This window comes from Anthonomus grandis, chromosome 14 (assembly GCF_022605725.1).
Source record: "Anthonomus grandis grandis chromosome 14, icAntGran1.3, whole genome shotgun sequence".
In the NCBI taxonomy this organism is placed as follows: domain Eukaryota; kingdom Metazoa; phylum Arthropoda; class Insecta; order Coleoptera; family Curculionidae; genus Anthonomus; species Anthonomus grandis.
This window is the reverse complement of record NC_065559.1, coordinates 5,168,559-5,196,386: the sequence shown is the minus strand read 5'-3', so window position 1 is coordinate 5,196,386 and position 27,828 is coordinate 5,168,559. Positions and strand designations below refer to the sequence as shown.

At 33.6% G+C, this 27,828-nt stretch overlaps 1 protein-coding gene across 2 annotated transcripts in view; it reads left to right on the top strand.

The window, feature by feature from the left end:
* LOC126744719 (microtubule-associated protein futsch-like) overlaps positions 1 to 27,828 on the top strand; it is a 96,707-nt gene that overhangs the window by 14,445 nt on the left and 54,434 nt on the right. The window contains exons 4-14 of one of the 2 annotated variants that reach the window (XM_050452257.1): positions 798 to 2,258; positions 2,865 to 3,729; positions 6,173 to 6,314; positions 6,366 to 6,518; positions 6,811 to 7,017; positions 12,427 to 12,615; positions 12,671 to 12,869; positions 12,924 to 13,094; positions 13,156 to 13,324; positions 19,465 to 19,826; positions 26,000 to 26,151. In XM_050452257.1, coding sequence (XP_050308214.1) covers positions 798 to 2,258; positions 2,865 to 3,729; positions 6,173 to 6,314; positions 6,366 to 6,518; positions 6,811 to 7,017; positions 12,427 to 12,615; positions 12,671 to 12,869; positions 12,924 to 13,094; positions 13,156 to 13,324; positions 19,465 to 19,826; positions 26,000 to 26,151 — 4,070 coding nt within the window. Of the gene's footprint in view, positions 1 to 797; positions 2,259 to 2,861; positions 3,730 to 6,172; positions 6,315 to 6,365; positions 6,519 to 6,810; positions 7,018 to 12,426; positions 12,616 to 12,670; positions 12,870 to 12,923; positions 13,095 to 13,155; positions 13,325 to 19,464; positions 19,827 to 25,999; positions 26,152 to 27,828 lie in introns of both variants that reach the window. The other variant, XM_050452256.1, reaches the window with a different exon arrangement.

Genomic DNA, 27,828 nt, shown 5'->3' with positions numbered 1-27,828 from the left:
AAATCATGCCTTTCTAAATTGTCTTCTTCTCCATCATCTTCTTGGTCCTCAAAATCACTCTTTGGCTCCTCATCGTCTTCTTCCAAACATTCTTGCATGAGCTTTTGCAAACGAGCCTCCTCTCGACTCCAGGAGCACGCCATCTATAAAAGTGTACAAATAATAATAATCTATCTTAAATTTGAATAATAAAAGCTAACACTCATCATTGCACAACAAGTTTAACAAAAAAAAAACGCATAAAAATATTTAAATTGAACGCTCGCGCGCGGACTCACAGTCCGCAGTGGCTATAATTTGGCAATAAACGCACACACCAACGCACAAATGAGCACTGACTGTAGGAGAACCCGGGATAGAAAGATACTTAATATTACAGCACTGCGGGTTGTCAATTGTCGAAATTAACGACAAAATAAAATAGTTGCGGAGTGAGAGTCCGCGCGCGAGCTCCGGAAAGTTAAACTGCTCTTACAGCTTGTTGTAACTGATTTCTTCTTGTTTCTTCTTCCATTAAGAGCTTCAATTGTTTACTCTTTTACTGTTACACTTTTCAAAATCTCTATTGAAGCTTCTACTAAATTCAAGGAGTCTTCACTTGCCAGAAGAGATTTCATTATCTTACTCCAATATTGACAGCATCTCATTAAACTCATCACTATAATGATCACTTTCCAAAAAATTCTTTGGTGGTTCCAGAAATTACATAGCATGAATTTCATCACTTGCTTTGTCACCATCTTTAGCCAGTGCAAAGCATCCATTATGTACATTTTGTCCTTTTCTTATATTTCTAGGTGCAGACGTTCAGTCTTCAGAAGACAATGAAGAAATAAATAATGATAAGGACTTGGAGCGTGTTACTGAAGAGTCACAAGACGTTGTGTCCATTGACGCAGAAACAAAAGTTGCAAGTGCTAAACCTGACCAGAACATTCTGGCAGCCGATACGACTGAGTCTACACATAAAAAAGCAAGTGAACCTGTAGTATTGACTCCAGAATGCGACTCTCATTCCATAGAGGAAATTGATAAGAAAACAGAAAATACTTGTGAAATAGCACATGAAAAAGTAATTGAAGAAGATGCTCTAATGACTTCAGAAGTGGAAAAACCTGAACCAGAAAAAGAAACTATCGCTGAGGGATCTACATCAGAGAAAATTACTGATAAATCTGACGCCCTTGAGGTGCAAAGCTCTCAAAAAGTAGAAGAAGAAGAAATGGCAGAACTTCAATTGTCAGAGGACGAAGACACTGCAACCGATAAAGAAAGGTCGGAGATAATCAATCCTGTGCCTGAGATAAACATCCGAAGAAAAACCGTTGAACAAGACCTGGAAAAAGTCGTTTGTCTAAGTGAAGAATCTTCTGATGCCGACTCTATTCCACCTGCAACAATTCCTACTGAAGAGGAACCCCCTTTCAATGAAGAAGCTGATCTTATAACAATAGCTAAAGAAGTGGAACAACTTGAGGAGCTTCCCAAAGACGCGGACGTTGAACCGATTCAAAATGAGCCTGCGCCAGTGGAATCGTCCAACTTGGAAACTATAATGGCAGTAGCATCCCTGCAACAAGAAACTGTCCCTAGCGTAAGCTCAGAAAGACGATTAAGTGAAAAAGAAATGAGAGAAATGGAGGCGATACGTATGGCCGTTGCGAGTATCACCGATAGTTCCCAAGATACTTACGACAACTATATGGAGGATAACTCGTTGTTGATTGACGGGGTCCAAGGATCGGACAGTGTTGTGCCAGGAGAGGAATCGACTTTAGTAGTTAATGATAAAATGGCAATTGAAATGGAAGCGACAGAAACAGAGGTTTATGACGACACACCGAGTGAAGTTCAGGAGGAAGTGAAGATTGACGCTAAAGAAGAGACAAAAGAAGTTAAGGAGGGAACAAGTACAGAAGTAAATGAAGAGATAGCAGCTGACGTTAGAGAAGAGGTAAAGGAAGTTGAGGAAATGGCGACAGAAGTTAAGGAGGGCCTGACTACAGAAGTTAATAAAGAAATAGCAGCTGACGTTAGAGAAGAGGTAAAAGAAGTTGAGGAAATGGCGACAGAAGTTAAGAAGAGCCTGACTACAGCAGTAAATGAAGAAATAGCAGCTGACGTTAGAGAAGAGGTAAAGGTAGTTGAGGAAATGACAACAGAAGTTAAGGAGGACCTGACTACAGAAATTAATGAAGAAGTAGCAGCTGAAGTTAGAGAAGAGCTGAAAGAAGTTAAAGAAGAGACGACTACAGCAGGTGAGTCACAACAAAATAATTAAAAAGTAACTAAGGTAAAATAAAAATCCCGCAGTCTCCCTCCACTTATTTATTACACATTTAGTGATTTAAAATTCCCTACATGTTTCAGACACATTGGTGTCCATCATCAGGGGGTAAAAAGTTTTACATTGGTATTAGATATACGCTCCAGGGTTTGAATTGATATTAAAAAACCCTCTATTTATTATTATTGTTTTTTTTTATATTTTTTTTACATTCTGTTGTTGACCAAATGAACGAATGTAAATAAGCAAAATTAAAAAAAAAAAACAATAATAATAAATAGAGGGTTTTTTTGATATAGAATCAAACCCTGGAGCGAATATCTAATACCAATTTTAAACCTTTTACCCCCTGATGATGGACACCACTGTGTCCAAAACATGTAAGGAATTTTAAATCACTAAATGTTTAATAGATAAGTAGAGGGAGACTGCAGGATTTTTATTTTACTTTAACCTAAACTCCACTGCAAGTATGGACTATTATATCTTCACTGTTTGAAAGTAACTATTATTCGCTTTTTATTATTTTAAGAAAATACATATTATAAATTAATAATTAATTAATTTTTTTTAGTAGAAATTCCTTCAGTATTAGAAGAAGACAATCCACATGAAATTAAGCATAAGACTGACGACTTACCTTTAAGTACTAGTCCAGAAATTAATGAGGTAGTTGAAACTGTAGGTGAAAATCTTGAAATCATTCCGAAAAGCAGCGAATTGGCCAATATCGCTGATAAAACCGTGCCTAATAAAATTAATGAAAAAGATTCCAAAAATGTTTTTGAAGAAACTGCGACGAAAGATGCAGAATCGTTAAGCGAGCAAGAGACAGAAAGCGCCAAACAAAATGAAATTGTTCTGAACGATAGTCAAAGACCTGCGGAACCTGAACTTCCTAAAGCAGTGGAAGCAGAGGTTACGTCAGAAGTAAAGAAATCGGAAGCTGAATCCGATGATTCGAAACAAGAAGTGAAAATTGCAAAATGCGATGAAGGCCTACAGAAAGAACAGTCTGTCGGCTCAAAGCAAGTGCTAGAAATAAACTCAAAAGCCACTACATCTACAGAAGATAAAATAAATGCAGAAGTAGTAACAGAAGTAACAAAAAACAAAGCTATTGAAGCTTCTAAGGCTAAAAAAGAAGTTCAATCCAATAAAAATGTTAAAGAACCAGAAGTAGAGAAAGGTATTGTCCAAGAACCGGTGATCGCGAATGATAAAATAAAAGTGAGCGTTAAGGAGAAGGTTACGGAAGTGAAGAAATCCTGTAGCAAGCCTCAGTTGTCTAAAAAAGAAGAGGAGGTGTGTAATAGTGTCAAAAACATAGAGAAAGCAGAAGTTCCTGAAGATGGCCAGGGAGTGTCTCAGGACGCTAAGGAGGAGAAAGTTACAAATGCCGAGAAAGTGGAGGAAGGAAAACCTTTACGGGGTCGACTAAGGTAAATATACATATTCTTCTTTTGTGGGTAAATTAAGAGTTACTAAAATGATATATAACAAAAATGCATAAGAAAATAAAATTTTCCTGAGGATCGTATTCTTAACTGGTATAATAGGTTCGTACTATTTTGGAATTCACAATCGTTTTTTTTTTGACATTTGAGCATGAAATTTTTTATTTTAAGCATTAAGGTATGTAAAGTAATTTAGTAAAATAAGTTTATTTACCTTATATTACTTAGTGAAAAATAAATTATTTCCCTAATTAGTCCTATAGATAAGAATATAAAAAGGATTTTTTTGACGGGTTTGTCTGGATGGTACATGGATTGCAATCCTGCCAACAAGTTCAAGACACGAACTTTGGGAATGTAAAATATAAAAGACTCTAAGGTCTGGATGCCTCCTACGAACATCCAAAGTAGTAAGTTTTAACTCAGACTCAAATTTCATAATTTATTACAAATACATGCTTACTACAGGATACATGTAAACAAAATTAATTTGTAGTACCAATACAATAAAGTACACCTAGGTGCAAGCACCTGCATGTGTATAACTTAAAATTAATTATATTACTATACAACACAATTATATTTAAATTCATGATAAATTATAGGAAGTGGAATATTTCTCTTAAAAGGAGGGGCTTGTGCCAAAATTATTTGTATAGAGTTGTTATACTGATTCCTCCATATGCATGGTCCTTACCCAAGGTGAGGACGAACTAAGATGCAGTAGAAAGTGATTGATCGAATAAACACTTTCAAAGTCTTTTGTGCATCTTCTTATGCAATCCAGCCTTTGTAAGGAACCTGCAATATGAGAAGAAAAAATGAGCTTGAGATCGACCACAATTCCCAGGTCCCTGACATGACTAGGCACAACCTCAAGAGGACTGTCAATAATAGCATAGACATAATAGATATACAGCATGACTAAAAATCATGAAGTGATATTTTTTAATATTTAAGTCCGTATTGTTCTTGATACACTAGGCTGCAAGTCTGTTCATAGCCAGTTCTAGTTTGACGCCATTAGCCTCATTTGTAACCCTATGATAAAACTTGAGATCACTCTGTAAAAAGCAAGTACCAACATCGTTAATATAGATATTAAATCAGAGCGGTCCGAGATGGGATTCTTAAGAAACTCCAGAGGGTACTTTAAATTCATTGAATTGAAAATTACACAGTCTAACAATCTGCTTACGATCCGTTAAGTAACTTCTCAGCCAATTATGCAATGAACCTCAAACGCCATGACGATTTATTTTCTTCAACAAAGTTTCATGATTTACATGGTCTTTTGAAAATTTAGCTCAAGCAGCATGTATCTGATTACCATCTTTAAATGGCTGGAAAGCAAAATTAACAAAAGTGAGAACATTCAACTCAGTGGTCTATAAAGCTAAATTGGATATTGGTAATCATAAAAACAAGATAAGAAAGATATCACCTAATTAGGTACCTTGAGAATACTTGACGAAGTTATATTTCCATAATTGGAGAAAATTACCTGTTTTCAGTGATAATTTAACTAAAAGGGTATTAACCTTCATAGGGATTGTCGAATTGGAACAAAATTCCTATTCATAAAAAAAGGAGACTACTTAAATAAATATTTTGAGGGTCGAGGTTACCAATCCCAAGTATCTATAAACTCTGTTTCTTAGTTCTCATAACATTAGCTCAGAAATTCCAAATATTCCAACTGTAAGCCTATAAACTCCAAGCTCACTAACCTCAAACTCACAAATCAAGTCTATCATAGCCAAGTCTATTCTTAGTTTTCGTTTTAGTAGTCGTCCTTTTGACAAAGTCGTAGGAATCAATAAGTGGTATAATAAAATACCTTGAATATAACCTGAAATATAACCTGAGTAGGATACCATTTTAGTGAACAAATATTTATTTACTAAGAAACAGACAGTTTTGAATATATTTTGCCAAAAAATATTATTAAACACCCAAAATACCCATTTCTTGGGTTTTTAATTCTTTTACTTATAATTTCTTTTAAATACAACAAAATATTGCAGAGTTTTGGCATTTTTTATTACCAAAATCAATTATTGCCCAAAATGTTACCCTTTCAGTAAAAAAATGCACTTTTGTCGCGAAAAATACCCTAGTTTCCCAAAAATTACCCACAGTTTTTACAACAAAACCTCGGCGGATCTATTTAGAAGAAAATTACTCAAACCCCTCAATTTTTGGCTTTGCTGGATTTCTCCATTGTCATTCTCCATGAAAATTTAAAGAAAAAGAGGCTTGAGTGTGTACTTCTTTTAAGCCTTTTGACCCTACTTTCGACTGCTCAGTTCAGAGTAATATTCACAAAAAATCATTGTAATATCCGGGATATGTTCACTTATTAAACTGCAAAAGTGAATATGTATAATGTATATTGATTAACTAATATGTATATTGATGTTTAAAGGCGTGGTGGAACCGGTAAAGTCAGCGAACCTCTTAGCATCTCCGTAGACGAAACCGAAAAAGAAAAAGTGTACAGTCCAAAAATCACTATTAAACCTGTTAAGGCACTAGATGAGGAAGTTAGTACTACGTCAGACGCAGACGTAAGTCTTAGATTGTATAACGTTATTATTCTTAATTATCATACTTTTTAGGCTAATAAGGGCAGCTTAAAGATAACAATTACCAAGCAGTCTGACAAGATGCATTCAATTCTTAAGGTGTATAATCCTGATGATGACAGTGAAACTGTTCAGGGTCAAGAGGAGCCTATACCCAAGTTGATTATCAAACCGAAAATACAGCAGGTAAGATCAGGATGATTCTTTTAAAATGTATATAAAGAGTTTTAAAAAAAATTAACTCTTGTTGCACAAATGTCTCTTGAGTACGGAAAAATACTTCGGAATCAGATTAAAAAAAGAAAAATCCTTTTCTGCCTTGACTTGATTACACATATTTATTATATACAGGAAAACCCCATTAACTGTTGCAAATGCAATAGTTACTTGATCGTGTAATTGCACTTGTATGTAACAATAAAAATAACGTAATATGAGACCTGTTTAACTAAGTTTCTTGATATGATAATTATTCCAGGTCGAGCAGCAGCATAGTCCTAAAATGTGCACACGTAGCTCCAAAACGTACTCGCCGACAGGCACGAGATGTAGTAGTCCCAGGATTACGATAAAACCCATTGTGAAAGCGGCTGAACCGAAGGCAGAGGCATCAACGCCGATTAAAATTACTTTTAAGCCGGTCGTTAAGCCAGAAGAGACGACGACTAAAAAACATAGTCCTAAGGTATGTGTTTTTTCCTAGAGGAATGTTGATAAATAATGGCTTTTAATTAATTAAAATATAGCAGAGGTAACATGTCCTAAGTGTCTGTTTAATGAATGAATTATCTGTTCTTTATAATAAGAAATTATGCTACCATTTGTCTGTACAAGTTACAATTTTTTAAGGCATAACTGGACAATATGACTACGTTCTTGGGATATTCTTTCTCGAGATCTAACAGGAAGCTTATTAATTGGATACAAATTAACCAAAATGTGGAAATATCCTCTAGAAGATTATTAAGCTTGTGCTGCAAGGACTAGTTTTCGCTTGATAAATTTGAAATAATAAATTTACTTATTTAGAGAACCTAAGTAATTGAAGCACAAACTACCAGTAAAGTATACATGCAACCAGGGTTGGGTACGTCGAAAATTTGTCATATTCGACGCTATTTTCGACGCGTCGAAAATTATTTTTTGACACCATTAATTTTTGACATATTCAACTGTCGAAAATATATTTGGATATTTTAATTGGAATTTGGAACTAAATACTATACTATACAACCAGGCCTGACTAAAACCACAGAATAAGTTAGTTATAGTACAGTAAATAACTCTACCTCAATGTGTATTAATATTAATATATTGTTTAAAAAAAATATGACTAAAAAAAGGTCGACTTAACAGGACTTCAAACTTAAAATACATTCACAAATGATTGTTAAAATATAAAATTAATATTCGTCACTTTTATTTTTGTCCCTTATTTTTAGATGGTAATAAATATAAGTCAGTTTTTTTGAATGTTCTGAGCTGAGTCTATTTCTCAGCCTTGAATGAATGAAAGACCAGTTTGAGAAAAGTCTCTCGAGCTGTGCTGAAGAGGCTGGTATTGTATTCAACTTCATGGCTAACTTAGCCAGTTCTGGGTAATGTCTTTCTGCCAATCCCCAGAAAGTCTGCACATTTGCGATTTCTTTAGAAAAAAGTTTTTCGAAGAAATTTTAATTATTTTTATAAAAATGGAAATCATTTAATGCAGTAGCACCTAAATTGTCTATGAGAAAGTTTTCCACATCTCGAATTTGTTCTTCAGATAACATTTTACCCCTATACTGTGGATGTAAAAAATTGGCAGATAAAGAATAAACATTTAATGCTCGTTTTTGTCGTTTTTTTCACAAAATTATCATATTGTTCAAAACCATCTGGTAAACGCAATCTCAACCATTCCTCAGCTGCATCCGCAATTGAAGCCTGTGTGCTTTGTAATTTATTTAGGAGCTTGCATACAGGATCAAATAGCTTAACGCTATCCTCTACTTGCTTCCTTAAATTTTCATCAAAAACGAGTTTAGTTATATTAGGTTTGATTTTTGTGTTATCTTCTGCAATCACATTTCTCATAGCCTTTAAGTTATCTAAAAAATTAACAAAAGAGTCTCTAAATGAACACCAGCGTGTTTCCCCAGCTAATATTATTGTTTTTCCATTATGTTTTACAACACTTTTTTCTAAATCAGGCGATGAAAATTCTCTTAATACAGATTGTACTCTTCCTGCAATAGCATCTGATACCAATTCTTTTGCCAAAAGATTTGCAGTATGGCTATTGCAATTTAAGTACCAAAGATTGATTTGGAAACCCACCTTTCTCATGTTACTAGCATTATCTGAGCAGATGGCATAAATATTAGTATTATATATTTCTTTCGCTAAAGTGACGCACTGCTCGACAATTTCCTGTAGTTTATGCCCAGTTTCCTTTTCGCCTGTAAGATCATAAGATTCTAGGAAAGCTATATCACCTCCTACATTGTGAATAAGGCAAACTACATTCTTTGTATTATTAGAAGAATTTTTCCAACCGTCAATCAACATAACGGATTCCGCGTCAAAATTTTTTAAAGAATTCTTACAATTTTCGTAGCATTTTGGTAGTAACGAGTTGGTTAATGTTTTTCTAGTCGGTAGCTTGTATGAAGGGCGAAGGGCATGTATCAAATTTTTAAAATGTGACGACTCTGTGACCGAAAAGGGTATGTTGCACCCAAATATAAATGTAGCCAAGGCTTTATCCAGGTCTTCTTTTTCTTTGAAGGACATTTTGTCACAAAATTGCGAGAGAGTACCTTTACCTCCAGTGTTCTTTGCACTACTTGACCTTTTTCTCTGATTGGGAGGTTTTACCAACGTGGATTCCAACGTTTCCTTGTTTTTTTGTGTCTGAAAAAATTACAAATTATTTATTTCCCAGGGACAATAATAATTTATAACCTTGTTAACACTGCATAAGGAAGAATAGGAAGATCCAAAAAACAGCTACCGCTACCACTACTACCACTTAGCCCACTAGGGCCAGGCGCATCAAGATTGAAAGATTCTAGTGTTCCAGTATTATCCGTTTCTATCATCATTTCTTGATCTTCAACACAGTAAGATTCAAGATCAGTCAAGGAACCAATATCCACATTTCCAGATGCTATATCGCTGTTATTAGAAATTTTATCACTAATTAAGCTATTTTCACTTCTTTTTAAAATTTTTGATAAGGCTGCTCATCTTCATCGCTCGAGTTATCGTCAGAGTCGGATACATCCACAGCCGTCTTTTGCAAGTGTTTCTGGGTCACTAAAAGCAGAAAGGCTATTCATAGCAACAAATTTGCTACAAATTATTAAAATTTATAATAAAAACATATAATCGAGCCGAGCAAAAAAAAAGTATTGCAAACATATTTTAATTGTTTATTGCACTACTTTCTGCAAAAAAAAATCCTCTCTCCATTTATAGGCTTTTAACTTATTTTCTTTATTTTAATACACTAGCTTTAACCCCCGCGGTTCCGCTCGCGTCATTAAATGTGAATGTCCGTGGGTTTTTTTTTATTTTTACATATTTTTTTTTTATAAAATCATGCCTATAACCGTCCAGGGGAAAAACAAATAACTGTGCAAATTTTGACGCAATTCTGTTTTGTGGTTCGTAAGTTATAAGCGAACATACCCACCGATATTCAGCAGCAGCGCCGATGAAGCAACGTTTTAGTAATAGCAAGAAAAATAATAGTACTTTTTATTTTTACTTACCCGTCGGTTGCATATTCTGTTTACAAACATTTCTATGGCTCAGCAGTCTTTTCTTCCCTGTATTTTTTATGGTTTTCTTACAGTAGCTGCATAAGGCTGCACATTTCCCCTGAATTTTAATCCAATCAAAACCATATTCTTCCCAAAATGTATGTTGAGGTCGCCCAGCCATTATGAGTATCTTTTTATATCAAGAATTCCGGTACGCTAATTTGTCATCTACCTCTACACGTACACACGACACTAAGCTAATATAACAGATAAACTAAATAAATCAGCTTTTTCTAAAGAGAAGCTGTTTGATAAAACTATTAGAAGCCAAATTAGTAATAAACCGACTGGAAATTACCTCGCGTCTGCCGTAAGCCGGTTTAAGTTGAGGGGATTCCCCTGAATTCGTGCTCTGTTGTCTATGTTCTAATAGAGAACGTATCTTAAACGATTTCAAGGGCATTACGAGCGATCGAGAGGCCGGAAAATATAAGCACCGGCAACCGGACGACGCGTTCCGCGGTCCCCTAATATGCGAAAAAGATGGGCCGATAATATTCGACATTTTGACAATACTCGACGTTTTCGACGTGATTTTCGACACCAACGTGTCGATACCCATCCCTGCATGCAACAGAACATAACCTGGATTTTAAAAATATCAAAATATATCTTTATATAAGTGTTATTATAGAAAACAAGTCCTCATAATACGACAATTATTGAAATATTGACAGATAATTCAGTAATGTAACAAATAAGATCAAATTAACTAATTGTAAATTAAATGCTTAAACAACTAATAATCTAATTCTCCTTGACAAAGCAACAGTAAGATATATAATAAAAAGAATAAATATTAATAAAATAAAAGTACGAAAACATGGTGTGTAAATAAAAAAACAAACATAAGAAAGACATGCGATTAAAATAAAATTAAAAGAATAAGAAGTTTTTAATATAATGAAAAGTATCGTTAAAGATTGTTCATATTTCTTCTAAATTCGCATATTTAGTAAGTCTATTTTCTTCTTTTTTTCAATAACTAAGCGTATGAGATAGTATTTTTTTAAATCGATATTTACTGAAATAGTGACGTAATACCCAACTAAAATTACGAATTTGTCACAACAATATAGATTTCACTTACATAATTGTATTCAAGTAAATTACATTAATAAATAGGAAAGGTAGCATACACCTAGGAAAACGAAAATCTGTGTCACTACAATGTTGTACTCAAACAGGTGTAAAAGAACAATTACTCTATATATCTATCTATACAAAAAAACCATCCATGTATAAGCAGTAACTTATTAAAAAAATCTTATAAATAATTAGATAATACCTAATATACGATACGAGACCTGCATCTACAACACTTACAATAATATTCTACAATTTTGCATTACATTTTATGGTTTTTGATATTTCTAATTAAAGTTGGAAGCATATTCATTACTTTTGGCCCTATATAAGTTGCAAATCTTTGACTTGAAGAATTGGTCTGTCAAAGATATCATCCAAAACACCATAGAAGCTGGACACTCACCATGCTCCACTACCATCAAATTGATAAAGAAAATTCCACTGAACCTCAGAAATAAGCTGATACAGTCTGAGAAAGTTAGCCCTCCTAAAATTATGGTTGAAACTGAGGTTTAAGGTTCCAATTCCTATTGATTTCTGCTCTAAGTAAAAGATAAGCATCCTCTGGGTCTCCACTTGTGGAGTGAAACACCACCATCAATAATGCACAACAAATTAGCACATTAAGAATATTATTAAACTGGAATAGATTAGAAAATGCTAAAGTCATGCAGTAATGCCCATGTTGGTTCTAGAACCTGAAAATTGATATTTAAATCGCTTATGATTAAAATTTCCGGTTTTGTATACAGTTAAGAGCAGAGCTATAATCAAAGAAGTACCAATAATCTTTAAGTGGAGAACTAGAGGCCACACTAATCGGTATTGAAGACCGATTATGTACGTGCATAGTACATAACCGAAACAAGACTTGTTTTTGGGTAGAAAAATGTGTTTTGAGAATAAGTACAAATGAATATGCTTTTCAAACCCAGTATTTTAGTTTAAGGTTAAATATGATGTCAAATGAAACCCCAGACGTCCTGAAATCCGATAATACGAACGTCGCGCCCTATATTAGTCTAACTTATCGTTAATGAAGTCCTCTTTGCAGATTAACTAAAAGTTTCGACAAGAGAGTGTTTTAATAATTTTTATAGACTTATTTTTTTCTAAATTAGTTGTTTTGACAATGTAATCGTTATGTAATAATGTTATTTTAATCAAAACTACACAATAATCATATTTTATCATAGATATCAAAAGAAGGGGACCAAAAGAACCAAAATCCAAAAATCACAATCAAACCTATACCAAAACCAGCGGAAGAAGATACTTCCACTGCTGCGATTACGCCGAAAGTTACAATTAAACCAATTAAAAGGCCTTTGGAAGATCCGGAACCCGAAGAGAGGTCCAGTCCGAAAATAATTATTAAGCCTATAGTACGTTAAACTTCCCAACTTGCTTTTAAACATATTTAAATTAATTTTTTATTAGGTTAAACCAACTGAGCAAGATCAACCTGAACAAGCGACGCCAAAGTTGAAAATTAAAGCCATCAGGAGGCAAAATGAAGAAAATGAACTTGAAAAAGAACAGGGCAGTCCCAAGATCTCCATTAAGTCCGTCAAGCCTCCCGAAGATGAAGTTGCGGATGAAGAGGTTAAGGAAAGGATAGTTTTAAAGATTAATAAAGGTTTGCTTAGTTGTCTGAAGTGTAGTGTGCAGTTTTAAAATGTTTTTTTTACAGGCAACTTGCCTACTCCTACAAAAGATCCAAAGAAAAGAGAATATCCGGAAGATGACAAAGCAGAGAAAGCCGGGATAAAGTTGAAATTTTCCACCACCGGAGGCCACACGCATATAGTGCAAGAAAATGAAGAGAGTAATAAGAGGCAAAGAAAGGACAGCGGATATTCTGGTACAAAACTGTGCTTTGCTAAGTAATCTTTTATATGTTACAAGAATTATTTCTTTTTTAGGTAAAGATTTGGAAGAAAACGTGTCCCATAAGAGAGCGCTTGAAGAAAAGCTTCCAGAGAGAAATAAAAGACTGAGAAATACGCCTGATAAACTTAATGACAACAGTAACGACGTAAAAGTGCACGAGACGAAAAATAATTTGCCTCTGGAAATGAGTGAAGATTCTCGGTAAGTATTTAAACTTGAAATGAGTTAAAAGTTATGTTTTTTTTTTGTTAAATTTCAAACGGGTTTCACGTATACATAAAGGCTAGAAAAGAGTCAAGACAATAATTGTTAGGACGCCTAGTATATTAGTGTTCTTATTTACTAGATTTTCATGAAAATTTGAATCCAGGTTCGGTTTTGAAAACGGGTATTGACATCGATTTGAGTCTCAAAGTCGACTCGACTTATTCTGTGATCAAATTTGCTTGAAAACGCTCGACTGAACTGAAAACGGTCCGCAAACTTCATCTGTCAATAAGTTTGACAATTGGCAAAGTATCTTGTCAAATTGGTTTTCTTAAATATTATTTATATAATTATATTAAACAAATAAAAATTTAAAAATCACCTCAGTTATATTTAGTCAAATAGTTATCCCTTATCTATAGTTGTAAGTACTGACTCTATTAGAAATTATTAAAGAAGAAAACATTCATGAACTGTTTGTTGGCAAGCGCTATAAGAAAAAAGGTATAATTAGAGTAGTAGAGTGGAACACTATCAACAACTGTTTCAGAGGCTAATTATAAGGAGCAAATGAGCTTCCTTAATGGAATTATATGTCTCTGCAAAGGCTCAATAGTTCAAGTTCCTTTTGTGCCAGTCTATTCCGTAAAAAAATATGTTTGCATAACAAGGTTAAAAAACACATTTCTCAAGCCACAGAAATAAATTAGGGAGCACCCCGAGGATCCATTCTTGCATGTGTCTTTTTATATTATGTAAATATTCTCAGCAACGAATTTATAACTGGTCTGGTTTCATTATAAGCAGATATATCTTTAATACTCAGAACTTGAATTATGCATGGATCGAATGGTGCTGGAGTAGCTGTCCAAGGCTGAATTCAGAGAGGACAAAATCTGTGCGCTATAGTAAACAACGGGGAAAGTCAGTACCAGAGGTGGAGAATGTGAATTTTCTGGGGCTTACCTTGATGGTACACTTAGTTGCAATTTACACTTATTGGAATTAGCGTTGCTTGAATTACTTGTTAGAATTTATCCAGAATCTGATATCTAAACTTATTAGTAATTGTGCTTTAATTCGAAGACTGCGAGACATTATATCGTTATATTCATTCAAGCAGTTGTCTATATTCCTTCAATTTTAAGACTTAGTGAAAATTACATTTCTATATACAGGGTGGTCAGTAATGAATGCGCCAAAAAGCAATTCTAGGTAAACTCGTGAAAATATCGATGTTGAGCCAAATATGCCTTAGTAAAATGTCCCTAATAAATAAGATACAGGGTGTTAAAATTTAATTTTTGAATGTGTTTTTTCTCCAGAGCTCAAGTGGTTTTTGAGATTTGGGCTTTTAAGAAATATGCTTTTATTCTATTTTTTGACATAAAGTGTAGATGGCGATAGTTACACCATATTCACATGCTGTTTCATGCCACAACTTTCTTGCTAGTACAGTTTTATTATTGATTATTAAAGTAACTCATAGAATAATGATTTTTAAGAAAAAAAGGTATGCTACATTTATTTCACTTAATCACTTAAAAAATCCGTTGTCGAATCCTTATTAATTTGAAAAACAGGTTCTATAACGTTAATTAAAATTGGAATAACTTTAGGTAATTAATAATGTAGGTGTAATGCATATTCCAATAGTGAAATGAGAGATTTTTTAGATGAATGGTTGCCTCATAGATTGTTTGGTCATGGCAGTGACTTTTCATGGCCTCCGCGTAGCCCGGATCTTAACCCTTTGGATTGTTGCTTTTGAGGTGATATTAAGTCATTAGTTTATACAGAAGAAATCCGTACACGAGAGCAATTATCGCAAAAAAATAATTATTTCACAATGTTATCAGGAATAAACGAGGAACTTTATTCCAATTAAGGCACTATTTGGTGAAAGGATTAAGAAAATGCCTGGAAGTCAATGGTGGACATTTTGCCCATTTGTTAAAGTAATGATTTTCCATTATTTTATTAATTATAAATGTTATCTCAATTTAGTGTTCATTTGCCTAAATTTTACGACTCATCATAAACAAGTACTTACAATTAAATGAAAAAATCACAGAAGTTGCCTTTTTTGGCAATTTGTTAGTGATGTTTTTCTTTATATTATAATACACTAAAGGTAACTAATTATTAATCACATTTGGACATTATGCATGAGATCTTTATGGTCAGGTATTAATCTTTCAATAAAAAAATGCCAAATTACAAACACAAAACAATAACGTCTAAATTCGGGATGTAATTTCGCAATTTGGGAAAAAGTCACAGTTAGGTTCATAGAGGTGGAGTTTAGTGTATTTCAATCAAACTCTTTTTTTAAAATAATATTCAGTATATTTTATTTATTGTTAACTAAGTCGTGTAAAATTTGGCGATTTGTTTCCTGAATCCATTCTTCTAGTTTTGATTTAAAGTGTTTTTCTCCAATTACAGTTTGAAGATCATATGGAATTGTGTTAAACGCCTTAGGACCAATAAATGTAGAATATCTTTGTATGATTTTTTTTTTGTTTCAATGCAAATATTTCGAAAACGCTTTTTTTAACGGAAATAAATGTAGTACATCTTTCTTTCTTAAAAATCATCGTTCTATCAGTTACCTAAAAAATAATAAAACGGTACTAGTAAAAAAGTTGTGGCATGAAAGAGCATGTGAATATGGGGTAACTAGTGCCCTCTACACTTTATGTCAAAAATTAGAATAACGTCATATTTCTTATCCTCAAAAACCTCTGATTCTTAGTTTTTATGTCGATATTTCAAAAACAACTTGAGCTATAAAAAATAGATTCGAAAATTAAATTTTAACTGTATAGTATTATAAATAGTTGTTTGCATTGTTACTATTAATAATTTTAATCTAGTAATATGTCTTGTAAAATGCTTTAAGTATCTGAAATAAGTGTCTTTAATCTGTTTTGTTCATATTTTGGAAAACTATTGGCGTTTGAATCTCCTGTTAGTTCTTACAAGCCGGCACAAAATTCCGCCACCCTGAAATATTGGCCAAGTTTGATGTTTTATAAATTTTTTATTTTTTATCAGATTCTCACGATTTTGCCATCAGTTTTTAGATACATTTGTTGTGATTTTTTAAAATCATTTGGTAAAGTAGCATTTTTCGATTAGGCTATATTATACAGGAGTAAAACAAACTGTTGTTTTTTCTCGTAATTTCAAAAGACCCTATAGGAAAATTAAGGTGGATAATTCTGTTTACATACTGTTCCTTGTAATCTTTGTATGTATCAAAAATCGAAATGTATTCTAAACATTTCGATTTTTGATTCATTCCATTATCTCATTTCTGCTGCGAGCCGCAAATTTTTTATTAAAACGCTGATTTGAAGCGTATTTTTATTAGGAGAAACAAACACTAGGTATATCATAAAGTTAATTTAAAAAAAACAATTTTAATAGCGTGTATTTCCTCCTCTCGCAGCAATAACAGCTTGCAGTCTTCGCGGCATCGGATGAATAAGGTTCCTTATTCTTTCTTGAGGAATAGCCTTATATTCTTCGATCAGCGCTAGTCGTAAGTCTTGCAAGGTTTGTGGTTGTACAGGACGACGACGAACGGCCCTTTTAAGTTGATCCCAAAGATGTTCTATTGGGTTGAGATCCGGGCGACATGCGGGCCATTCCAATCTTGGGAGTCCAACTTCATCCAGATATTCGCTCACTGCATGTGCAACGTGAGATCTAGCATTATTATCCATTAATGTAAATTGGTTCCCAATGAATGGAGCAAATGGGACAACAACTTCTTGAAGGATTTCCTTAATGTAACGGTGGGCGGTTAGAGCTCCATTTTCAATAAATACAAGATTGGTGCGTGCTTCGGTAGAAATACCCGCCCAAATCATGACTGAACCGCCACGATATGAGATTTGTTCTGAAATGGTTCAGTCAGCATATCTTTCATTTCTACGTCTGTATACCCTCTCACGACCATCCGGCGTCCTTAAACAAACCCTGGATTCATCTGTGAGTAGTGCGTTTGCCCACTGTTCTAGAGTCCACTCAAAATGCGATCTTGCAAACCTCAGTCGATGCCGAGGAAGTAATTGTGGACATCTTCCTGGCCTTCGTGAATAAAGTCCAGCTTCTGCTAATCTTCTACGTATCGTTCTTTCACTTACACTTACTCCATGAAATATTCTCCATGATCTCTTGAAGAACTAATGGTGGCAAAGTGGTCATTAGCTGCAGTGGTCATTCTCCTTCTGTCAGAGCCTTGTCGTCTAGTAAAAATTCCCGTCTGTAAATACCTATTCCAGCCATCTCGAACTGTAGACCGCGGAAATCTCAGAGTACGGGCGACATAACTTTTGCTACGGCCATCCTCTATTAACGCAACAATTCTACCCACGTCTGCTGGAGTTAATACCATATTGACACACAACAAATTATAATAGTGACACTGTCAAACTTTATGTCACATTAATTGCGTCCTTAGCCAACGTCGATAATTTTTAACCGAAAACTTGACATTAATTATCTAAAAATAAGCTTCAAATCAGCGTTTTAATAAAAAATTTGCAGCTCGCAGCAGAAATGAGATAATGGAATGAATCAAAAATCGAAATGTTTAGAATACATTAAAGGTTACGAGGAACAGTATGTAAACAGAATTATCCACTTTAATTTTCCTACATGGTCTTTTGAAATTACGAGAAAAAAACAACAGTTTGTTTTACTCCTGTATAATATAGCCTAATCGAAAAACGCTACTTTACAAAATTATTTTAAAAAATCACAACAAATGTATCTAAAAACTGATGGCAAAATCGTGAGAATCTGATAAAAAATAAAAAATTTATAAAACATCAAACTTGGCCAATATTTCAGGGTGGCGGAATTTTGTGCCGGCGAGTATATTTTGTTCTTTCTTTTAAATTTTGTTGGAAATATATATATTATTATTAAGGAAAAGATTATAAATATTTTGAACTGCTGATAAAATAGCCTGGGTTAAGTAGTCGACCTTCTTCTAGCTTCGAGGGATTAGATATTGAATTGGAAATAGACAAGAGCATAAGTGATAGTGAACTTCCTCTTCCTAATAAAGTTTTGTTGATAAAATTTATTATTATATTGGAAATAAGTAGTTTTTACAGAATAGGTTAAAAGTTATATATTTTCTATTATTAAATTACATTAGGATCACACCTTTTTATTAAAAAAAAGTAACCTTTGCATTTTCTTTGTTACTTTTTAAAACAGTTTCTCAAAGTCAAACAACCGTCAATTTATAAAAAAAGAGTATTTTAAAAAACATTTTGAAGAAACTGAAAGATATAAAAAAAGATAGATATTTTTATATCTTTAATAGAATTTAATTTTATTAATCTTGATTACGGTAGTAGATTTAAATTCCGAAACGTTGGTTTAAATTAGGTATTCCTATTTAATAACTAAGTTTTTCTTTCTTTTCAATTTCAATATTCAAATTAAAGTTAGGACTATTAAAAAGAAGAAACATGTAGCTCAGAGATCGATAGATAAAACCTCAGCTCCTAGGTATATAAAAAAATCTATATCTCAAGTAAATTATTGTATTTAAGATTAATTGGACTTAGATTAAATTAAATACAGGGTGTCCGGGTCCGGGAAGGAATTTTCCTAAGGTGAAATTAACCTTCCTTAATTTTGATTTTTCGAAAAAATTGTATAGAAGTTTGTTGCATTAATTTTTCGTGTAGAATCGCCCATCGAAATCCTGACGCGTAATTTCCGGACACCCTGTATAACATAAGGCATCGTTAAAGATTTAAGTTCATATTTCTCATGAGAGTATTTTCTCATGAGATAGTATTTTCTAAATTGATTTCTACTATAACCGTGACGTAATACCCAACAAATTAAGTAACTCATAGTAGTACTATGCCCCAAGACGAATATAAAATTTAAACCGCGACTTTTATTAAAAATATTCGCGCGACACGTCCTAATCGTCTTATTGCCAAGTGACAGATGTCCAATCTCAGAACAGAATGTGTGTGCGTCCCAGTCCACATTACCTATATTCTAAACATCTTTTATGTTGATATTCCGTAAATTTCTATGCATATAATGTTTATTGTGATTAATAAAACATTTTAAAATTTAATTTATAGATCTCAAAATATCGCCGACGTAACGCACGACGAAGAATCGCCATCGTTCTCGCGACACATCTCCAAAATCAGCGATATCGCGTCGAGAACGACGCACATCCAGGCGGTACCGCAAGAGATAACGGTCGGTGTCGCGACGCCGACGACGCTTACGCCGGTCTCTCTACGTGGGAAAAGGAGAAGACCGAGAGGACGACCACCAAAAATGGCCTCCCAGTCGAGGCAGGAATCAATTAAAACGTCCCCGTTGACTCCTCAGACGCACACGGTGATGGAAGAGGTGGTGTCGACGCCTCCCGTGAGCGACGTCAGGACGCCGGAGGCGACGCCATCTCCCGGAAGGCCGAAACGCAGTTGTAGAAGTAAGTTTTTGATAGTTATATTTATTTATTTATTTATTTACTCAACGGACAAAAAGCCCAATATTACAAAAAATAAATTGTATTAAAAATCACAATTGCATGCGCATTCCAAAATGAAGTGGACTCTATAAATATTAATAAAATTTATACAGGGTGTGAATTTGGAAAGGTACCAAACCCTCTATATTTCTGCCCCTGTATAAAATGTGAAAATTTCCAAAAAACACGTCAAATTTGAGAGGGACATTTTTTAGGTTAGTTTTCAATCAAATTGCAGTATCCCCCTGGCGAGGGCGGACATAACCTCTAAAATCTTAAATGGAAAGAGGAGTCGAGCGATTGAGACCTCATTTTAAAGGTCTTTTAATTACCTTTTCAGAGATACCAGATATATAATAAAAAAACTTAAATAATAAGTAACAACTATATTTTTAAAAAATAGGTTCAAAGTGCTGACCATTAAGTCTCCTACTACAAGTTTATAAATTCTTCTAACAGCATTTTCCCGATGAATGCAGAAGCTGTTCCTTGATGTGCAATAATTTAAGTCAAAATCGAAGTAAAAGTTTTTGCACGGTTAGTTTGCAATCATTGTTTTACACACTTCATTTCATCGGTGTGAAGACCTTCAAATCAAATCAAATATGCTTTATTTTCACATAACATATAAATGTTCTTGACGAAGCTAACTTACATATTGAGTAAACAAACAGACAAGAAAAAAAAAAGGGGAACATATAAATGATAAATTGGTCAATAAAATTAAAATATCAGAATTTATAAAACATTTAAATATTACGTAACAAAGTTACCTTTAAAATAGTAGTAACTAAAATTGGTTAAAAACCTGTGTCATAATTATTCATCATGCTATAGGTACTGTAAAAATCACCTTAAAGCAAATCTGAACCTCCTATAGTAAGTTCTTTACAGGATAATGCAATTTTCTTCAAAAAGCTCTTCTTTTCTCACATAATAGGGCTTAATTTCGTTTGGTACACTTTTACTACTACATTGTATTTGATTAAAATTTTAAATATTACCAAGTATTGGGTCTTTCTTCGTTTCCTTAAGAATTTGGTGAATGTCCAAAGGCTAATAATTACTAGTGGTTGCAAAATTGATATACCCATCTAACTCTTCGTCGCCAACGCCTAGAGGTAATTCATTTTCCGTGTCTGGGCCTTGATAAAACAATCTGCAATAAAATTATTTTTACTCTTCTCTGTACTATAGACAATTCTGACATTCACAGTGCCCATCCTTGTAGTCTATAATCTATAGAGAACTACACAAAGTCTCAGTCTCAAAAGTATTTATTAATTCTAACAGTAGGTTACACGTGTTTCGCTCATATTAAGAGCATCATCAGACCTAAAAATTAAAAACAAAGGAACTATATACAATAACAACCTTAAAGTTAGATAAAATAGGTACCTTAAAAATCGAGATTTTTCGAGACTAGCAGTAGGTTCGAATCTCGCTTAGGACAATAATTTTATATTTTTGTATTTCATCAATTTTAATTTAGTTGTTTTGGTTTTTTACAAACTTGTGGCGTATCACATTTCTAATAATGTATTTTATTTAGTGTGTGTGTATAATGTGACCGTAAAGCATGTACTGTTTGTATTTGATTTTTAAGGTACCTATGTTATCTAACTTTAAGGTTGTTATTGTATTAACATTGTAATATACAATGTAATATAAAATATTGTAACCTACTGTTAGAATTAATAAATACTTTTGAGACCGAGACTTTGTGTAGTTCCCTTTAGATTATTGAATCTAGGCCTCTTTGAGAAAATGGATGACTTCTTTCAACTTGTAGTCTATCTTTACTATGCTCTTATTATAACTCCAGACATATCTAGAACCATTTCTTTAGACTCCTGGTTCATTTTCTTCCTCTATCAAGAAATTATGCCCCTTGGGTTATCTCTTCTTACAAACCGCGTCCAAATGCACAACTGTACTACGTCCCTTGCATCTATAGACTATTTCTTATTTGTCTATTGCTGCATTATCACTAAGAAGAGAATTTCATAATGTCTTTTTTGCTTACAAGGTACTGAGTGGCCTAACCAAATGTCCTGAGTGCTTGGCTCTCCATATCCCATTTTATGCAACTAGAGACCTTCTGCATATTCCTTTTTGTTGAACATCATATCTGTTAAATAATCCAATAAATAGGAATTCTGCAACTCTTAGACAGGTATGCAGATAGTCTTGATTTCTTTTGCAGTAATTTTAAAAAATTTAAGAAATGTGCACATGATGTTATCTTAGTTTAGTTTTCTATTTCTAGATACTTAATAGTTAATATTATAAATTATGTATGCCTATTGTGTATTATCTTAGAATGTTTATGTAAACGTTGATAGTAATAAATAAATATAGTTGGCATACCGACATTTATTCAGGTTTCGACCTAAAACACGATAATTTTTGAAAACATTTTCGTTGGGTCGCAGTTGGAAGAGAGCGAGACCTTGACAACCCAAATTTAGGAAGGACAGTCTGTTGTAGTTAAGCGCACTAATCTATTAAAGTATAGAGATACACAGCCGACTTTACTCAAGCCGCGAAATGATAACATCGGCAACATGGCTTTCGGATCCGTTTTCATTTCAGTTCTCATGGGGATCATTTGATTTCCTCTTTTAAATTTGAGTTTTGAAGTGAAATTTCGGAAAGGAAAGTGAATGTAGTTATTATTAAGAACTTACTAAGTCTTAGTTACATTACCGCTCAAAAGTATTTGCCCACCATGTATTTTTTTAAATATTTTAAATTAGATACAAAAATCTTATCTTTATACCTATATTTAGATTGTATGTCTTTTGTAAATTGCATAGGTATATGCTTAATAAACAGCATACCTATCAACTATGGTTCGTTGAAAAACACTGAGTATTTAAAAATAGTCTTGCAAATAACAAACAATGTAGTGAAAATATGCACTTCTTCTAAAAAACTAATATGTTTACAGCTCTTTTCCGATAAAATTTGAAACATTTAAAGGTGTTTAGTAAATAATTTCGCTTGCTTATTGACGATTGTTACCGTTTCTTTGCTGGTTTTTCAACATTCTTTAAAATGGCTAAAACAGAAGAGTTATCGGTAGAAACAAAAGGTATTATCATTGGACTTCATAAGGCTGGAAAGACTAACCGTCAAATTTCGACGGATTTGGGAATTCCAAGGCGGACTGTCGATTATAATGTTAGGAAATTCACCAGAGAAGGGACTATTAGCAAGAAACCTCGATCGGGAAGGCCAAAGGCAACAAGTTCAAAGGAGGATTTAAATATTATAATTACAAGCAAACGCAATAGACGCCTTACCGCCCCTGAAATCACAGCAAAAATCAACAAGGAGCGTAAAAAAGTGGTCAGTGTTTCGACAGTAAAACGGCGACTTTATAATGCTGGTCTTAAAGGACGTTTAGCTGTATCAAAACCGCTACTGAAGGATGTTAATAAGAAGAAAAGACTTGAGTGGGCCCAATCACACAAAGAATGGACCATTGATGACTGGAAGAAAGTTCTCTGGGAGTGACGAGTCGAAATTCGAGGTTTTTGGAACGAAGAGGCGAGTTTTTGTTCGCCGTTATGCCAATGAAAGGGTCGCTGAGAACTGTACGGTGGCCTCAGTTAAACACGTTGGTGGTTCGGCAATGGTGTGGGGTTGTTTCGGAGGATCTGCAGTGGGTGATCTAATTAGAATAGAGGGAATTCTTCGAAGAGCGGGTTACAAAACAATTTTAAGTGACAATGTATGTACTTCCTTCTGGTACTCGAATAATTGGGAAAAACTTCATCTTTCAACATGAAAATGACCCCAAGCACACGTCGTAATTGTGCAAGCAATATTTAGGTCAATTACAAAGGCAACATCTTCTGAAAGTTATGGTATGGCCCCCACAATCACCGGACCTCAATCCTATCGAATTACTGTGGGATGAACTGGATAGACAAGTGCGAAAATCATGCCCCACATCAAAAGAAGACTTGTGGAGGTTCATCCAAGAAGAGTGGCACAAGTTACCTCAGGAAACTTTGGACAAATTAATTAGAAGACTACCGAAACTCTGTGAAGCTGTTATTAAAAATAGAGGCGGACATGTAGATGAATCCAAAATTTGATTTTCTTACATTTAATTAATTGAAAAATTTATTGTTTATATTCATTTTGTTATAAATAAACCGTTTCATAAGAATAACTGATTGGTTTATTATTTTTAGTTATAATTTTAAAACAGTCATATGTGGGCAAATACTTTTGAGCGGTAGTGTACATCTCTCAGCCAGTGTCGGTGTGTTATATACGATAAAAACAGTGATAAATGGTTATAAAGATAAACACCTTGTTTGTAAACAGAAACAGGTGGAGCCGGCCGGCTTCTTAAGTGGGTCATTGTGCTATTTATCGATTTTCAAGTTTATTTTACATATCACTTTTAAGATTTTTGTGTTGTGCGATTTGGGATTCTTTGTCAATATCTTGTGTTCCACTAAAACTAGAAACTTATGCCTAAGAGCCGAGGTTAATGCTTTATTCACATCAAAAAACGTAGGTTTTGTTTTATTTATAAACATATTTGGAGGAAATCTGGTAAGGAATACCCATAGTAATAGTAACTATACGTAAATCTATTAGCTTTATTTATATATAGGAATTCATTGAAGAATTTTTTGCCTTTTTAAACATGCCAAGTCCCTGCTGTGTTCCCGTATGTAAATCTAATTACAAAAGTAGTTTAAGAGCAGGGCAGGCAAGTATTTCTGTTTTTGGCTTCCCCAAAGATGAACAACTTAAAATTAAATGGCCAAAAGCCATACCTAGAGATAATTGGGCTCCTACTCAATATTCTGTGGTTTGTGCCAAGCATTTTGACCCGAATGATTTTGATCCGTGAAGATGATTTCACATTCACTAAGATTAGAGTTAAAGCAAGATTAGTTTGCTCAGGAATGCCTCAAATTTTTCCAAAATAACCTGCATATTTAACAAAAACAGTGCCTCTTCCTAGAGAAAGTCCAGACGAAAGAAATAATGAACAACAAAAACGTAATGAACTTGCCAATGAAGCTTTTGAGCAACTTGATTTCATAACAAATTTTCATAATGTTATGAGTAATTATTCCCAAAAAATTCTAATATCTGACCTGTGGAATGTAAACATTATTGGAGATACAAAACTATATTTCTATACTTTAAACTTGAATTATGCTTGTATAAATATTATTATCAAATATCAATAGATAGTGAGTGACCTACATGTTAATGAGTTGACCTAATATGGATTTTACCTTTCGAATTGAAATTAAGTAGGTGGTTTCAACTTGAAAATCTATTAACTAGGTATAAGTCTTCTGATTATTGTGAGCTTCATAAACCATACCCTTCATCTCTAGAGACGTTTCATGACTTCATTAACGAAAGTTCAGATTTCTTAAAACAGGCAATAAATTTATTGGAAAGTTCTGATTCACACAACTTAGAGGATGAAAAAGATAGTGACATTTGTAATCGAGTAATACTTTTAATAGACCAAATAACTTTACTAATTTTAAAGCAAAAACGTTATTGGCCATCAACTATAGTAATGTATTTTATGTTATATAGTATATCCCCTTGCGCAAATGAATTGCTTAGAGATTATTTTAATCTAGCTACCAAGAGAACCTACAGTATCTTTCTTCTAGCTTTGATGTGTCACCAAATTCTGACTTAAATAAAACTAACGACACTACTAATTTTTTAAACATTGTATCCACTTGTTTAGCACCCACTGAGAAAGTTGTTTATTTAATAATTGATGAAATTTATATAACTAAAAGATTAGACTATACATGCGACTATACATATTTGAAACAATAAATCAATCACATAAATAAAATATTCTCATTTGTAAATAAAGCAAAATCAAAATTGAAAGTCCATCTCGGCAGAGCCGCGCTTTTAAAGCGTAAACGGATCCAAATCTCCCACGTGGTGCCAACTGTTATTTCGCGGCTTGAGTAAAGTCGGCTGTGAGAGATATAAAGGAAAACCAATGTTGCAATATTGTGGAATTTAACTTTAAAATACCAATACGTTATAATATTTAAAAAAAAAAACTTGAATGGTTAAAACAGCAGTAACTCTTAAAATGTGATTTGTTACAGCCACAAATGTTATAGCCGTCCTGGGGATAAAACCGAAGAAAACTAGAGGTGGTCGAGGTGCCAAAGTTAATATGGGCGACAGGGAACCCCCACCGCCACCGCCGACGCCCGAGCTACCACCGAAACCCGAGAAGCCCGCAAAATCAGAAAAGGTAAGTCACTTATTCGTTTTATTTTGCGGAAATCCACTGGTTAACTGGTCTTGGTTTATAATGTGAGAATTATTTTCAAATATGCGTTTTCTGATTTATTAGGACCTATTATTTGGAATTTTCACTGAGAATTCCATCGAATTATATAATTTTTCAAAAGGTATTAGACATTGTAATTATAGTTTCTTTAGATGTCAAAAACCTTCTTCCTCAGTATACCTCCTATTGACTAATGCAATTATTACTAGCAAATTCTACTATACCAAGAGTGATCTCTTCAGACTTAATTTACTTCCTAAAAACGGTTTTAGAGCAAAACTTATTCACATTCAATGGCAAAATGTATTAAAAGAAAGCCATAAGCATTTACTCTTTTTTTTAGTGAAGATGAATAACCTAGAGAATTAAATTAAGAACAGCACTTTCGCCTATGTGGATGATGTTTGTGTTGTTTTGGGAGGCAATGATTAATCATTTGTCCAGTTTCTTAAATTTTACTAATAGTCTACAGGACAGAATTTTATTCACCAAGACGGAGGGCACAATAGGTGTTTGCCTTTCTTGGACCTTTTATTACATAGAAATAATAATAACATTCAATTTGATATATACTGAAGACCATCCATCGCCACATGTTTGGTTCTTTTTTATATGTTCATTCTTCCACTATCTAAAGATTTAGTATAATTCAGCAGCTTGCAGTTAGTAACGGCTTTCCACTTTCACTTTTTAAATTTTAATTCTAATCTAATAAATACAGATCTTTTTTAAAAATAACTATAATCTTACAATAGCCTTTAGAACCATACACACTTGAACTCTATATAGCCTTTTTAATAAACGTAGGAACACTAAATGGCCTGACCTGGGTAATTATTCATAATTTAATTTTTTAAGAAAAATAAATTATTCATATATGAAATTACTTACGATTAGCAATTTTATGTAACTTCGTGTAATAATTCAAATACCAGAACATTAGTAAAAATTTTTTACTAATGCATAAAACATTACTTATAGTAAAAATTGATCTTAACTCCCTGGAAGAGACTATTCTAGGCAGTCATTTCTTAACCTCAAAGTAAAAATCGACCCCAATTGCCTGAAATTAAATAATTTATTCCAGGCATTAATTGCTAAATATTCTGCAACCTGAAAGTAGGTCAACCCCAATTGCCTGGAATTAAATAATTTATTCCAGGCATTAATTGCTGAATATTTTACTCCCTCAAAGTAGATCAACCTTAATTTCCTGGAAAAAATTATTCCAGGCAGTCATTCCTTGCCCTGAACGTGAAAATTGACTCCAATTGCCTGGAATTAACTAGTTTATTCTAGGCATTAATTGCTGAATACTTTACAACCTCAAAGTAGGTCAACCCCAATTTCCTGGAAGAAATTATTTCAGCCAGTCATTCCTTGCCCTGAAAGTGAAAATCGACCCCAATTGCCTGGACTAAAATAATTTATTCCAGGCATTAATTTTTGAATATTTCACAACCTCAAAGTAGATTAATCCCAATTTCCTAGAAGAAGTCATTCCAGCCAGTCATTTCTTGCCCTTAAAGTAAAAACTGTCCCCAATTGCCTGGACTAAAATAATTTATTTCAGGTATTAAGCTCTGAATATTTCTCAACCTCAAATTACTGCAAGAAATTATTCCAGGCAGTGATGTC